The sequence below is a fragment of the Typha angustifolia genome, chromosome 4 (genome assembly GCF_048772165.1).
Source record: "Typha angustifolia cultivar Huaian chromosome 4, ASM4877216v1, whole genome shotgun sequence".
Classification (NCBI taxonomy): Eukaryota; Viridiplantae; Streptophyta; class Magnoliopsida; order Poales; family Typhaceae; genus Typha; species Typha angustifolia.
In genome coordinates, this window is record NC_133242.1 from 6,701,993 (window position 1) to 6,719,964 (window position 17,972).

At 32.6% G+C, this 17,972-nt stretch overlaps 1 protein-coding gene across 1 annotated transcript; it reads right to left on the reverse strand.

Annotated features, from left to right (window-relative positions):
- Positions 1 to 15,799: 15,799 nt before the first annotated feature.
- On the reverse strand, positions 15,800 to 17,344 carry LOC140759167 (pentatricopeptide repeat-containing protein At5g48910-like). The gene has a single exon (XM_073095653.1). It carries the CDS (start codon positions 17,342 to 17,344, stop codon positions 15,800 to 15,802), a length of 1,545 nt encoding a protein of 514 aa, XP_072951754.1.
- Positions 17,345 to 17,972: the final 628 nt, after the last annotated feature.

Here is a 17,972-nt window from a genome sequence, read left to right on the forward strand (position 1 = left end):
ATGTCAGATTATAGTGTACTTGTGTATCCGTTGTTTAGTTGTATCGTGATGGTTTGTTGTAGCCTGTGTGAGTCCTGCCAGATTAGATAGTGGTTATTGTGGACTTGGATATTCATATATTTAACAGATTTATTTGGTGGATAATATGATTTATTTGGTTTTGAATTATGTGAGTATGAATATGTTAGCAGATATTATTTGATGATGTTATGATTATATGTGCACAGAAGTGTATCTGTGCATGACGAGCCCTGCCCAACTTGTTGCGTGCACCATGCGTGCCGTGTGGGCGCGTGAGCGTGCACGTGCCCATGCCGGGCGGGGGCATTACAATAAATATATGTAATACTTTTATTTATTTATTTACTTATATGTATATTAGATTAATAGATAGATTTGTAAATCATAATTATTAGATTTATATTCTAATATTCTTATGATATACATTTTAAGTAATTCTATTAATTTATTATATATTATTATTTTTGTAACAAATAAAATACTAGGCGTATGTACTTATTTAGTATTTTATAAAGTAATCTCTAATTAATCAAAATATAATTATAGTTAAGTTTTCATCTATATTTTTATTTTTATTTTTATCTGTAATTAAAAATCTAGCTAGTTATAAAGATAAGTAGAAATTCTAAAAACTTCTAAATCATCATATATTACATGAACGGATTTTAATTAGATGAACGGCTAACTTCATGCTACTTAAATATTTTCAGACTTCAAACCCCTTATGTGAGACCCCGTGGACCCTGACGTTGAGTTGATATCTGACTGACAGACGTGAGAGTTGCGTGGTTCGTGTCTTTTGATCAAGTTTGAGTAGTCTGAAAACCCTATACGCCTTTCTCAAATTAGGTTATATTATATATTATGTACATTCATGTTTTTGGCTTTCAGCATGATTATATGACTTTATCTAGAGATTATTACAGTTGAGCATATTTTTATTATGCATATAACTAGGCTGATCTTGGATATGAGTATGATGATGATAAATAAAGATGATGAGAGATGATTATACTGTTATAATATTATGTTCAGATGATCTTTAGCATGAGTATACAGGTGATAGATGTATGATTCGAGATTACATTGCATCATTTTTCTCTTGATTCCTATTCCACCTAAATTCCTGTTATGCATTGACTTGTTATCGTACTAGATATATGCATATAATCTATCATTTAGAAGGAAAGCATGAAATGTGATTTGATAGGATAGTTGATAAAAAGCGTAAGGATACCCGAGTAGGCGCGAGGGTGAGGGCATGCGTGGAGATGATTGATCGCTTGACATAGTCGTGATCCTGTTGGCCATACGTCTGAGGTCGTTAATCTGTGTGCACAGCAGACATTCGAACACATGTCGTTCGCTAGGGCATATGTGGTGAAATATCCTCACGAGGTTTCTATCAACTATGTGGGTACCCGGTTTAGATAGATGTTGATACCATAGCAGGTGGCGGGGTATGGTTATATTTGAAATACTCTTGTGGGTGGCGGAGTATGCTCTGAGCCTTTAGACATGATGTTGAGACCGGGTATCGGGTGTTGACTGTGCACAGTAGTCTAGTATGATGATGACATATAGAAATGACTGAGATGACTGAGATGTTGAGAAATGCATATGATTTTATTATCATCTGATTACCTGATTATCGAGTGGTCAATATACATCATATATGGTTGCATTTGATATCATAACATGGTCATGGTCGGCATGCATCATGTGTCAAATTTGAGAGAGAGTTATGATGATAGTATGATATAGAGATTTGTTTACTCATTATCGATGATTATATATTTTTATCAGTTATGATATGTTATCTACTTTTCATTTATATTAAGAATACATTCATATATTCATTCATGACATAATATTTTTTCTAATTTATATTATTCAGTACATGATTTACTCTCTGTTTGGCATCATTGATTCGAGGTAAGGTCTATTCACTAAGCCTTTTGCCCATGACTCTCTTTATTTTTTTTTCTAACCCTCTCAGATTTGTGGTACGTGATAACAACTTGAGATATCCCAAGAAGATATGTTAGTTGGATAAGGTGAGCTATAAGTACAAGACGGTATAGATGATAGTTGTATAGAAATTGAGTTGTATCGTTGTTTGTTATATTTATACTTTATTGTATCAGATGATGATTTATATAGTACATATGAGATTATAGTGCACTCGGGTATCAGTTGTTTAGTTGTATCTTGATGGTTTGTTGTGGCCTGTGTGGGTCCTGCCAGATTAGGTAGTGGTATAGTGTAATTATTGTAGACTTAGATATTCATATGTTAACAAATTTATTTAGTTGATAATATGATCTATTTGGTGTTGGATTATGTGAGTATGAATATGTTAATAGGTATTATTTGATGATTATATGTGCACTGAAGTGTATCTATGTGTGATAGGCCTCGCCTGACCTATTGCGTGCACCTTGCGTGCCGTGTGGGCGTGCACGTGCCTATGCCAGGCGGGGGCGTGTTATAAAAGTTATATTTTGATGGCTTGTTGTGGTATGTGTGGGCCCTACTAGATTATGTAGTTATCTAATATGGTTGTTGTTGATATAAATATGGATTTGTTAACAGGTTTAACTTGATGATGTCATGATTTATTTTGTGATATAGTGTATATTATTATGGACTTAGATATTCATATGTTAACAAGTTTATTTGGATTAATAGTATTATTTATTTTCTAATTGAGTATGTGAAAATAGGGGTGTATCAAGGCGTGGCAGCCCTGCCCGTCCTGTCGCGTGCGCAACGTGTGCTGTGTGGGCGAGCACATGCCTGCGTCGGGCGAGGGGGGCATTACAATTCAGGTGGTATCAGAGATTAGGTTTAAGGTTAATCTGGCAAATCATCAAGTTGTCGATTTTGTTTAGGGTTATGTTAGTAGTCGATCTCGATGAGTTTGATATTAATGAATTGAGATAAATGTCTAAATCGTAATATTAAGGTTATTAAGTTTTGATACTTGACGATGTTGATAGAAATAATTTGAGATATTTGTATATTGAGAATTTATCTAAGCTACTAATATAGGAAGCAATATTATTAAATCATGCATTTTAAATATTATTATATTTTATTTTAGGTGGAATAATATTTTTAATAATCTTTCCAAAATGAGATTATTAATAATATTAAAATATTTACACTTTCATATATTTTATTTTAGCTTAAAACATGAGATTACTAATAATATTATATTATTTTTTTCCAAAATTTCTTATGTTATCATTTTAAGAAAGAAAGAATTAATTATGTTAATACATAGTTTAAATAATAAATATATTTTTTATCTATCAGTTAATATTTAATTTGATAAAATATTAGTTTATTAATATTATATTTTTTATGTTATTAGTACATATAAAAATTATTCTAACAATAATAGAAAAAAATCATTATATCAATTAAATATTATATTAAATAATTTTATAATATTTATTTATATTTACATATATAAAATTAAAATAAATATTTGTAATATCTAATAATAATATTAATATGCAATGCAATACAAGAGAAATAAATATGTAATGCAATACAATGCTAGAAAATAGATATGTAATACAATGCAATGTTAGGGAGATAGATATGCAATGCAATGCTATGCTATGAAGATAAATATGTAATGCTTGAATGCAATGCTAGAGAGATAAATATGCAACGCAATGCAATGCTAGGGAGACAGATATGCAATGCTTGAATATAATATTAGTGAGATAAATATACAATGCAATGCAATGCTAAGGAGATAAAAATATATTTTTATTAATATTTATTGTTTCTTACATTTAATCCTACATATATTATAGTCAAAAATATTTTTTATTATTATAAATATTTATAATATTATAAAATATTATTATATTTTATAATATTTTAAATCTTATTATATTTTATAATATTTTGAATATTACCATATTTTATTTTACATGGAACATATATTTTTAATAATCATTCCAAAGTGAAATTATTAATTATATTAAACTATTTACACTTTCATATTTTTTATTTTAGCTTAAAACATGAGATTACTGATAATATTATATATTTTTTAAATTTCTTATTTTATTATTTTTTTAAAAAAATTCAATTAGGTTAAAAATAATTAAATAGTAAATATATTGTTTACCTATGATTCAATATTTATTTCAATAAAAAATTAGTTTAATTAATTTTATATTTTGATGTTATTAGTACATAGAAATTTTTTTTAATAATAAGATAATTTATAAATAAATTATTATATCGATTAAATATTATATTATTAATAATTTTATAATATTTATATTTATATTTAAGTATATAAAATGAAAATAATATTTAATAATAATACCTTCTAAAACTTGCTTAAGTTTATGAAATATTAAATTATTGATATTTTATGTTGTTTAAATTAAATTTTATTTATTTAGTATAAAATAAAAGAGTATGATAAATAATAGAGAGGGAGTGGAGATGAGTGATAAATTATGATAAGATATTGATAAGATGTTTAAGAGAGAGAAGAGATGAGTAATAAATTATATGATGAGATGTTTGAGAGAGATAAGATATGGGTGATAAATTATAATAAAATATTTAAGAAAGGTTGTAGTCAAATCAAGGGTAAATGGATAATTAGATTAGTGTGTGATATAAAATATAATTTTGATAAATAGTATTTATATTCTGAAATATGTCTATTATGGTGTTTAGCTATTATTCTAGAATAAGTAGTTGTATTCTAGAATAAGGACTTTGTTTATTCCTAAAGTGAACAGCTAAGTTTCACCAAATATTCCTAGTCTCATAAATAAATTGACAATATTACACCCAATTCATCGTATCAATCTATTTCCACACAACTATTAACATATACTCGATAAACCAACATAGTGTCATGTAACTAATAAAGTCCTAAGAATTCACTAATCCATCGTACTTGATCATTAAGAATATATAAACATAATCATCAATTTCAATACTATGTCAATAAAGCATTTGATTTCAATACTATGTCAATAAATCATTATAATCAATTTCTCACATCCTTAACCTTGCAATTCATTAAAAATCAAAATTTCACAACTATAATAGAATTATCAATCATATAATCATTATATCCCAATCAAATATCTTTACCTTAAAACTCAAATACATACTTACAAATCTACAATTATTAAGATCAATCTCATCATTTTAAAAGGCTCGCTCAATAACTTCTAGTAATAATTTAACATGTAAGCCAACAGTTATATAAATACTAATATAATCACTTTCTATACATCATTATCTATTTATTATCTAGCAGTATAATAAACATCTATCGAGACATTGTATACGAAAAATCATAATCTTCAATATTCCTTTCATTACCATGCTATGAAGCAATTGGTTCAACTTCCAAATCATCTATCGATCATAATGCATAGTCATATCTGTCATATATTCTACGTATAATTTCATTTAAATAATTCTCTAGTTGTATCATCAATACAATATCATAATACCCAATTTAATATCCTTGTCAAAAAAAAATCAAAATATCTCATCTCTAATAAATAAATCACCTAAACTTGATATTTCGGCAAAAGTTTCAACTTAATATTCTATTACATCTTTCGAACAAAGTCCACCACATATACTGAATACTTTAATCTTATAGCATTGCTCAAAATTATTTTACAACCTCATCAACCACATAATAATCGTAAATGAATATAAGTCTACATATTTTTGACTCAAATCCAACATCATCAAAAACACACAATCGACAAACTAAAATATTTTTATCCTCTAGATCAACGTCAAAACTAAACCGACAATACATTTTCCACTATCATATAAGGTATATCATAGTACTACCATCTTAGCAAATTACTATTACACTATATCGTCATAGGAGTTTACGGCTCTTTTCGAAGAGCTAAAGGGATTGCCACCTGTCTGAGACACCAATCACTGCATTGAGATCATGCAAAGAGCTGGACCAGCAAACATGAGGCCTTATAGGTATCCTCATGTGCAAACGGAGGAGGTCACATGGACGGTGAAAGAGATGCTTACACAAGGGATTACCCAGCCTAGCCACAATGCGTATTCTTTCCCTGTTTTGTTGGTGTGGAAGGACGGTAGTTGAAGATTCTGTATCCACTACAAGGCACTGAACTCCATTGCCGTCAAGGACCAGTATCCAATTCTAGTTGTTGAGGAGCTTCTTGATAAGCTAGTGGGAGCTACAAATTTAAGCAAGCTCGACTTACACATGGGGATTACCATCAGATTTGAGTGCACTCGGCAGACGTGCACAAGACTGCCTTCTAGACTCATGAGAGCCACTATATGTGTAACAACTTATCCTTAAAAAATAAAATACAAAATTGCATGGCACGACGTGGCCGGCCTAATGCCATGTTTTGTTGGCGCATGCTAGGAGTGCCATGCACTCCCAGACGCCAGCCCGGCCAACTGGGCCAAGCCATCTGTTACAGTGGGCCCGCTGCCACTACGGTCGTAGTGCCAACGCCCCACTACCTCTCCCTCTCTCTTTCTTAATCCCTCTCTTTTCCTCTCTCTTGGACTCGGTCTCCTTATCATTCTTCTCTTTCTCACTCTCTTTCTCTCCCCATTGCCGACACCAGCCTGTTGCCATCTCCCCTAGAGCCGTCGCCACCGATGAGACCTCTCACTCCCCTCTCTTTCCTTTTCTTTCTCTCTCTCTCTCTCTCTCCCTTTCTCTTTCTTGCACTTGGGCTTGGGCTCGCCGGAGTCGAGCTATTAGTGAGAGGTCAGCCGCCAATTAGCCACCAGCGGTCGATGCCCTCCTCACTGGCCCGAGTCTGCACCCCTCCCTTCCTTTCCTTTCTCATTCTTCTTCTTCTTCTTCTTCTTCTTCTTCTTCTTCTTCTTCTTCTTTTCTTTCCTCCTTTTCTTCTTTTGCTCCTTGGTCTGAGCTATTGGCTGCAATGGTGCTGGGCTTGATCAACACCCTGCTGCGTTGTGGTGCTAGGCTGGCCCAACACCTATAGCGCGTTGGTGCTAGCAAAGCCCAACACCTACGGCATTAGTGTCTTTGTATTTATTTTTAGTTAATATAAATAGATTATTTACACATTAATTATTTTAATAATAATATATATTCATCAATATGATTATTGTTGATTATAATTAATTAATGATTAATAATGTTACAAGCCATCACACATAAATTATGTAATACTTATATTTATTTATTTATTTATTTTGTTTCTATTAGATTAATAGATAGATTCGTAAATTATAATCATTAGATTTATAGATGTATACTAATATTCATATGATGTACATTGTGAGCAATTCTAATATTTTATTATATACTATTTCGTAACAAATGAGATACTAGGCTTATTTATTTATTTATTTGTATAAAGTAAAGACTAAGTAATCTCTAATTAATCAAGATAAGATTGAGAACAACAATTTAGTTATAATTAGATTTTTATCTATATTTATATGTTTATTTATAATTACAATTATATATATATTCATATATTTAGCCTTTTATTTTATTTATTTTATTTTATAATGTCATACTTAGACTATTTTTTTTATTTGAAAAGTGCAACCCTTATATTCTTATTTTGTAACTGACTTTTTATAATAATAGTATATTCTTAATATTAAAACTTTAATTATAATGTAAATCTAGCTAGTTATTAAGATCAATAGAAACTCTAAAACCTAATAAATCATCATAATTTAGACAAACGAATTTTAATTAGACAAATGACTAATTTCATGTTAACTAAATATTTTTAGATCCCGAACCCCTTATGAGAAACCCCGTAGATTTTGTTAGCAATGAGTTGACGGATGTGAGGGATATGTGGTTCTAGTCTTCTGATCAGATATGAGTAGTCTTATCCCTTAGACGCGTTTCTCAAATTAGGATATATTATATAATTATGTATATGCATGTTTTGACATCCAGTATAATTATATGATCTTATATAGAGATGATTTCAGTTGAGTATATTTTATCATGCATTTGATTAGACTGATCTTAGATATGAGTATGCTGGTGATATATAAAAATGATTAGTAATGACTATACTATTATGACTTTATGTCGAGATGATCTCTGGCAGGGGTATATATGTGTTAAATATATGGTTAGAGACTACATTGCATCATTTTTCTCTTGACTTTCTTACCGCTTAAATTCCTGATATGCATGACTTGTTATAGTACTGGATATATACACTTGATCTATTATATAGAAGGGAATGCGTAAATCTCATTAATAGGAAAGTTGATAGAAAGAACATGAGAGTATCTGAGTAGGCACTAGGGTTAGGGGTGCCTGATATGATGGTTATAGTCGCTAATATGCAATGTCTCATGGCCCATGTCTGAGGTTAGTTGAGTCCGTGCACACAGACAATCAGACACTTGTCGTTCACTAAGGCGTGTGTGGCGAGTTACTCTTATATGATTTCTATTAATTAGTGGGTACCCGATTTAGATGGATATTGATATACCCTTAGGCCCTATTCACATCTAGAAGAGGAAGGAATAAGAATAGCTAAACTTAATTTGTTATTCCTAAAATGATGGTAGTATTCTAGGAATAGCTATTCCTATATTTACCTATATTCTGGAATAAGGGTGTAATAATTATTTTTGATGTGATATAAAGTTAATGAAATGATGAAAAAAATTACTATAATACCCTTCGACTTGGTTTAAAATATATTGATGGGATAGAGGGAGAGAAGCTTATAATATTATAAGTATGTAATGCATGCATAAAATATTGCATTATCGTGCTTTACGCACCTACCAGCACGTATTACTATAGTGGGAGTGTACATATGCATTATTTGTTAGTATGTATATAATGCATTATCTTTTGACAAGCAATATTAGGTATTATCATATTTTACTTATCTACTAACGCTTATTACTATGTTAGGAGCATATCTATGCATTGTGTGCTAGTACGTAAATAATGTATTACTTTTTGGCAAGCAATATCAATCATTATCATGCTTTACTTATCTACTAGTGTCTATTACTATGGTGGGAGCATATCTATGCATTGTGTGCTAATACATTTGTAGTGCATTACATTTTGACAAGCAATATCAATTATTGTCATGCTTTACCTATCTACTAACACCCATTACTATGGTGAGAGCGTACTTATATATTATGTGCTGGTACGTATGTAATGCATTACTTTTTAGCAACCTAATACAATTCGGTTAGATTGGATCCACTCGCGGCATTGGGTTCATTAGGATGAGCCTATTTATTTAGTTTGTGTTGCTTGAGAGAATAAGTTCTTTTGCTAGGGGGTGTTCGAACACCATGGACCTGTGTTCGCACGGGGCCGTTCGAACGCTTACACACGTTCGCAACTACAGAGAACACAAATTGTGCATTCGAACGTGATCGGGCACATTCAAACGCACCGCAAAAATTATTGGTTTGTTGGGGTTTTTAACTTAGTTGTTGGTTTGTTAAGGTTTGTTAGAGCTGTTTAACTTAGTTAATGAGTCATTATGGTGGGCCTCTATAAATATGTGGAGGAAACCCTAATTGGAGATGATCATGTATAATTGAATTGGCTTTGGCCTTTATTTCCTTCTTAACTTGTCTCTAGCCATTGGCGCCCTATCCTACCTCCCTTCTTCCACCGTCCAAGTCTTTGGTCGGCCTTTTCTACAACAACTTCTCTCCTTTCACACCAAAAATTTAACCTAGTATCTATCTAGCCATTATTGAAGGGCTATCAAGCTAGGATTTAATTGACTTTCAACCACTATTTTATCGATATCTTGATATCTAACCATCCAAATCCGGTAATCTTGAATTCGTTGGAAAGCTCTTTCCTAGAGTGACAACATATCCAAAATTTTAGAGGCTACGTCGGTTAGATTATTCACAGATCCCTTCGAAAGTTACAAGCCTAACCAAATCTAAAACCATTGCGGATCGGATAAGGCCGGTTCATAACAACTGGTATCAGAGTCAATGTTCCTCGAACTGTCATATATACCACAAGATCGAAGGCGGCTAAGCAAGCAAGCGATTAAGGCTTGGAGACGGACCACATGGCTCCATCAAGAGCTCCATCCCCTCAAAGCTCACAAGGATGGATAGAGGGCCCTCCTAATCTCCCATAAACCCTGGCGCTCATGGCGTAAATATTGTTGGAGATCAAGGTCACCCTTGTTGACAAGAACCATTATCCTCCAGGGCGTATCCTTGAGTGTCATTAAAGACATGAAGATTGCCTCTTACCTAGAGTGGGAAACCGACGAGGATCGATCTTGGAGGCACCATGGCAATAGCACGACAAACCGCACAGGCAACGCACTGACTTACCACCCATGCACCCGAGGGCACCTATGGCTCCACATCTAGAGGAGGAGCCTTGGCATGAGTAGGAGGAGCCCCCACATTAGCCAAAGGCCCAGCAATAAGAGCCGCTTCATAGAGGATGTGAGAACGAACACGATCAAATGCTACAACCTCACACCGTTCGAGTCGATTTCCCTAAATCCGGCGGTGGTGACCAGTTAGATTGGATTGATAGGGTAAAGCAATTCTTCACTTATCAAGGGACACTTGATCAACAAAAGGTGCTTATGGCTTCATTCCACCTTGAAGACGTAGCGGTGAGATGGTTTCAAGCAGCACATCATGCACGCGCCTTTACCACTTGGGAGGAGTTCACCGATGCGCTTTGTGTGCATTTTGGACCCTCCGACTATGAGGACTTCCAAACCACCTTGACAAAGCTAACCTAAAAGACCTTTGTAAGAGCCTATCAAGAGGAGTTTGAAAGAATTAGTAATCGAGTCCACGGGTGGTCAGACTTAGCTCTGAAAAGTATTTTCGTCTCCAGGCTTCGTCATGATATCCAAGCGAAAGTTAAAGTTACTCGTCCTACCACCTTGCTAAAGAGGCCTTCTCAGCGGCACAAATGATAGAGGAAAAGATACGAGAGTTGAAGGAAATACACCAATCAAAGTGGACAACATTGGAGTCGACAACCATAGGTCAAACGCTAGTGAGCAACCCGAGACCGCCAGCATCGGGTGTGCCATATTCGGGACAGGCTCGGCCAAATCCAAGCAGGCCAGCCCCACCTCGAATTGGGCCAGACCCTATGGACTAGCCGAGGTTGAGAGGTCGACGCCTCCTACCAGCAGACATGGAAGATTGGCGCTTGAAGAGGCTATGCTTCTATTGCGATAAATGCACCAAACAGCCCGTTGCCATTATGCTCATGGAGAAGATGATCAAAGATGATTCAAAGGGTGACATGAAGAACCAATCACAAGAAGAGCATGGACAAACCGAAAAGGATGCACACTTGACAAAGAAAATACATAAGACTAGGGAACCACTATGGACACCTTAAGGACAAAGTAATCAGAAGCGTGGTGGAATGATACTACTCGGTCGAATTGGATCCACTCGCGGCAGTGGGTTTATTGGGATGAGCTTATTTATCTAGCTTGTGTTTGCTTGAGAGAATAAGGTCTTTTGCCAAGGGGCGTTCGAACGGCATAGACACCTACATTCGAACTAGGCTATTCGAGTGCCTACACGCGTTTACAACTACAGAGAACGCAAATTGCACGTTCAAACACAATTGGGCGCGTTCGAACGCACCGCGGCATAAATTGTTGGTGTTTAGGGTTTTAACTTAGTTGTTGATTTGTTAGAGTTGTTTAACTTAGTTAATGAGTCCCAAGGATGAGCCTCTACAAATATATGTAGGAAACCCTAATTGGAGATAATCTTACATAATTGAATTGGCTTTAACCTTTATCTCCTTCTCAACTTATCTTTAGCCATTGGCGCCATCTCCCACCTCCCTTCTTCCACTGCTCAAGTCTTTGGTCGGCCTCTTTCAACCTCTAATCTCCTCTTCTACAACAACTTCTCCCTATTCACACTAGGGATTTAACCTAGCATCTATCTAGCCATTGAAGGGCTATCAAGGCTAGGATTTAATTGGCCTTTGACCACTGTTTGATCAATATCTTGAGAGCTCCCCATTCATATCCGGTAATCTTGGATTCATTGGAAAGCTATTTCCTAGAGCAACAACATATCTAAAGTTCAAGAGGATCCGTTGGTTAGATTATTCGCAAATCTCATTGAAAGTTACAAGCCTAACCAAGTCCAGAAAAGTTGTAGATTGGATCAGACTGGTTCGTAACACAACTAATATCAATCATTACCATGCTTTACATGTCTACTAGCACACATTATTATGGTGGGAGCATACCTATGTATTGTATACTTGTATACGTATGTGTTGCTTTAAAATATTAGTTTATTTATATTAGTCTTTTGTTACATTTAATCCTACATATTTTCTAGTCAAAAATAATATGTTATATTTTAAATATTATTATATTTAATATTAAATTTTATTTTACATGGAACATATATCTTTTAATAATCTTTGCAAAATGAGATTATTAATAGTATTAAAATATTTATATATGTTTTATTTTACCTTAAAACATCATATTATTAACAATATTATATTATTATTTCCCAAATTTTCTATTTTATTTTTTTAAAAAAAATTTAATTAGATTAATACATAGTTTAAATAGTAAATATATTATTTTATCTATGAGTTAATATTTAATTCGATAAAATAGTAGTTTATTAATATTATATTTTTGATGTTATTAGTACATATAAAAATGATTTTAATAATAAGATAATTTATAGAATAATTATTATATCAATTAAATACTATATTATTAAGAATTCTATAATATTTATATTTACAAAAAATAATATTTAATAATAGCAATACTTTTAAAACTGTGTTTATTTTTATGAAATATTAAATTATTAACATTTATGCTGTTTAAATTAAAATTTATTTATTTAGTATAAAATTATATATATATATATATATATGATATGAGAGGAGAGAGACTAGAGAGGAGTGATAAATTTTGATAGGATGTTTATTAGATGTTTAAGAGAGAAAAGAGAAGAGTAATAAATTATGATAAGATGTTTGAAAGAGATAAAAGATAAATGATAAATTATAATAAGATTTTTAAGAGAGATTGTAGTCAAAATCAATGTAAATTGGTAATTGAGTTAGTGTGTGGTATAAGATGTAATTTTGTTAAATAGTATTTATATTCTAAAACATGGCTATTATGATGTTTAGCTATTATTTTGGAATAAAAGGTTGTATTCTGGAATAAAGATTTTTGTTATTCTTGAAGTGAATGGGGGCTTAGCGTATGACGGGATATGATTATGACATATGTACCCTTAGCATATGATAAGGGTATGATTATGACTGAGAACTCTTAGCGTATGGTAGGATATCAATTGAACCTATAGATAGGATGATGAGATCGGGTACCGGGGGTTGATTGTGCATAATGGTCTAGTATGATGATGTTATTCTAAGTCGATATTGATGACTGACATATTGAGAAATGCATATGATTTAATTATCATCTGATATACTTGATTATCAAGTAATTATCATGCAACATATGTGGTTGCATTTGATATCATAACATGTGGCATGCATCTTATGTGTCATATTTAAATGAGTTATGATGATAGTATGACATAGAGATTTATTTATATATTGTTAAAAATTATATATTTAATCAGTTATGATATAAATCCATTATACATTTATACATTATTGAGGATATATTTATATACTCATTAATGACATGATGCTCTTTCTGATTTATTATCCAGTACATAATTTACTCTCTATGGCATCACTAATTCAGGGTAAGGTCTATTCATTGAGTTTTTAGCTCATGACTCTTTTTATTTTTCTTCTAACCCTCAAATATGTGGTACGTGATAGCGACTTAAGATATCCTAAAGAGATATCTACAGTGATGATGAGTGAGTTATAGATGCTAAACGGTATAGATGATAGTTTATTATATAATGACTTAGCCTAGCTTTGCATATGTAATGCATAATTCTAACTTTGCATATATAACTCCAAGCATTACATACATAAAATATATTAATTTATTTACCATCTATTCCATCAATCTACTTTGAATCAAATTGAAAGGCATTTTAGTAATTTTTCCTTCTTTACCTTCACTTTATATCACATCAAATATAATTATTACACATTTATTCCAAAATACAAGGAAACATAGAAATAAATAATCCTAAATAAAATCATCATTTTAGGAATAACAAATTAGGTTTTGCTATTTCTATTCCTCCCTATTCTAGATGTGAACAAGGCCGTGTTCCCATTAGGAATAAATATGAAATAGGAATTATTATTACTAAAATGAAAGATATATTTTAGGAATAATTATTTCAATGTTTACTTGTATTCTCGAATAAAGGTGTAATAATTATGCTTGATGTGATATAAAATAAAGGTAAAAAATAAAAATTTACTTAAATACCATTCAATTTGCTTTAAAATAGATTGATAAAATATATGATAAATAAATTAAAATATTGTATGTATGTAATGCTAGGGAGTTACTTACGCAATGTTAGGCTGTATGAAGTTTAGGGAGATAGATGTGCAACGCATTGCTAGGGACATAGATGTGCAACACATTGCTAAAGAGATAAATATGTAATGCAATGGTACGAAGATAAATATGCAATATATCCTAGGGAGATAGATAAACAATGCTTAAAGAGTAGGTGTGCAAGAGGAATGCATGCAATGCTTATAAAAATTTATTATTATTATTTGAATATATTATAATTCTGTAAATATTGGTTTATTAACATTTGTCTCTTTTTTTACATTTAATCTTACATATTTACTGCTTATAAGAAGAAAAAACCAAAATTTTAATATTACATATTTTACAAAAAATAATAAAATTTTTTTTTACATGGAACATATATTTTTTAATATATGTTTGCAAAATTGGATTATTCATAATATTATAATATTACACTTTCATAAGTTTTATTTTAGCTTAAAACATAAGATTATTAATAATTTTGTTTTAATTTTTTCACAAATTTCTTATTTTGTTATTTCAAGAAAGAAAGATTTACTTAGGTTAGTAGTTTAAATAAATATATTATTTTATCTATGAGAAATTATTTAATTAGATAAAATAGTGGTTTATAAAAATATTATATCAATTAAATATTATATTATTAAAATCTTATATTATTTATATTTAACTATATACAATTAAAATAATATTTAATAATAATAATACTTTTTAAAATATGTTTATTTTTATGAAATATTAAATTATTAACATTTATACTATTTAATTCGAATTTTATTTATCTATTGCAGAATAAAAGATATGACAAATGAGGAGAGAGAGAGCACAAGAGTAATAAATTATGACAAAATGTATATAACATGTTTAAGAGAGGAAAGAAAGAAGTAACGAATTATGATAAGATGCTTGAAAATTAAAATAAGATACTTAAATGAAATTTGTAGTCAAATTAAAGATAAATTAATAATTAGATTAGTGTGTAGCATAAGATGTTAATTTAATAAATAGTATTTATATTCTAAAATATGACAGTTTCAATGTAGAGTTGTTATTCTAGATTAATAAGTTATATTCTGGAATAATCATTTTTGTTATTTTTGAAGTCAACAGGAGCTTATTAATTCAATTAATCAGCAAGCACCGGATTAGTGATGATATCAAAAGTAGTATACATATACAAAAGTAACAAGAGATGAACTTGCCAGAGCTATTTCTATCTAATTGTTTTTTTTTAAACATCTTTGATGTAGTCTCTAATCTTCAAAACAAGCATTAGTCATTGGTTCATATCCTGCACATCTCAAATTAAGCTTCATGTCATCTAACATGAGGTGAATCTCCAAAGTCCTCGGATGAAACTCGTCTCCTGCAACAAATGCATGAACATCACCATCCACTTCAATCCAACTAGAGCCAGCAGATTTCGTTGCCTTATGCTCCTCCACCATTTTCCTCATCCTTGTGAAATCCTCCCATCTTCCCATGCTTGCATACATATTAGACAGTAGGACATAATAACTGCCATGATCCGGTTCAGCTTCAATCAACTTCTGCGCCACTTCCCCTGTTATCTCAACACTGCCATGGCTTCGGCAGGCAGCTAATAGAGTGCTCCAAATTACAAATCCAGGTTCCATAGGTAGATTTCTGACAAGCTCCATTGCTTCATCTAGAAGTCCGGCACGGGCGAGAAGATCTACCAAGCATCCATAGTGCTGGATCCTTGGCCTGATGCCCCATCTTCTCATTAGGTTAAAGTACTGGAAACCTTTGTTCACTAGACCTCCATGGCTGCAAGCATTTAACACGCCAATGAAGGTTACATAATTAGGCTCGACACCCAATCTTGTCATTTCTGCAAACAATCTAAGGGACGCCTCCGCATGGCCGTGAGCGGCGAATCCTACTATCATCGAAGTCCAGTGACCCACATTTTTATCAGGAATGCTTAAGAAAACCTGGTATGCTGCACCAATGCTCCCACATCTCGAGTACAAATCGATTAGCAACACACCAAGAGCACCAGAAAGCGAGAAGCCACGGCGAATTACATACCCATGAGCTCTTCTCCCCAAACAAAGAAGACCCAGATCAGAAACTGCGGAGACGACACTGACCATCGTGGCTTCATCAGGCATCAGACCCAAAATCATCATCTCAAGAAAGAGCTTAAGAGCCTCATGAGGCATGTCGTTCCTCACATGACCTCCGATCACCGAGTTCCAAGAAACAATGTTTCTCTCAGGCATTTCAACAAACAAACAGCAGGCAGTTTCTACATCACCAGATTTTACAAACCCATCAAGCAAAATGTTCCAAGACACAACATTTCTGTCCGGCATTCTATCGAACAACTTCATTGCAGCATCCATCCGACCACAACGAGCATACATGTGCATGAGAGAAGTCGTCACATAAGCATCATCCTTAGAGAGGTGATCATATTTCAGGAACAACGAATGGACTTGCTCGCCCTCATCGATCACCGACAGCTGAGCGCACGCTTTGAGAACGAGAGGGAACGTGTACTTATCGGGAAGACAACCGTAGCCGAATAGCATATCGTGGAATAAGAGGAGAGCACAGTTGGGGAGATGCGAATCGATATGGGATCGAATGAGGGCATTGTAATGGAAAGATGAATGCGAAGGAGGTTTTCCATCGGAAAGAGTTGGTAGAGAAGATTGGGTGGAGTTAGACATGAGAGAGGAAGACTGAAACTGGATGTCTTTCGTGGCACTGCAACGAGGGTGGAGAGGTAGAGGCTGGAGGAGGAAAGAAGTATGGAGGAGAGACATGGCGCCAAACCCAATTGCGTCGTTCGATAATCCCGCCTAACTTGAGTAGTAACTATCAAGGTAAAATTATTCTGTTTTTAACACCCTCACTTTTTCATGAGACCCTTTATTAGAGGTAGGGCTGCTCATCCAGCCCAAAAATACCGAAATCCACCCAACAATTTCTGGCTATAACCCGGCCCGAGATCGATCCGAGACCAATTCGGTTGGGATCGGGCCTAGCCTCTCCCAACCTGGCCTAGCCCGAAAACCAAGCTCGACTCTAAACCCTCACTTAAAGCCTAGCCCAGATACCACAGGCCAATTATTAATATTATTAGTATTATAAGTATTCTCGTAGGCTCGTAGCCCATAGGTAAGAGCATCTCCAACTCCAAATATAGAGCTAAGAGCCCGGTGCGCTCCATATTTATTATTTAATTAATATAATATTATATATATATATATGCTAAATCACTTAATAAGAACTCTTAATATTATTGTTTTTTAATAAAAAATATATGTTTATAAAACTCTCATCGATATCTTTATAAAAAGACTAATATTCAATAGTTTCACAAATAATTTTAAATTACTATTTTTTTAATTAAAAACACAAATTATATTACATAAAATAAAATTAAAATAT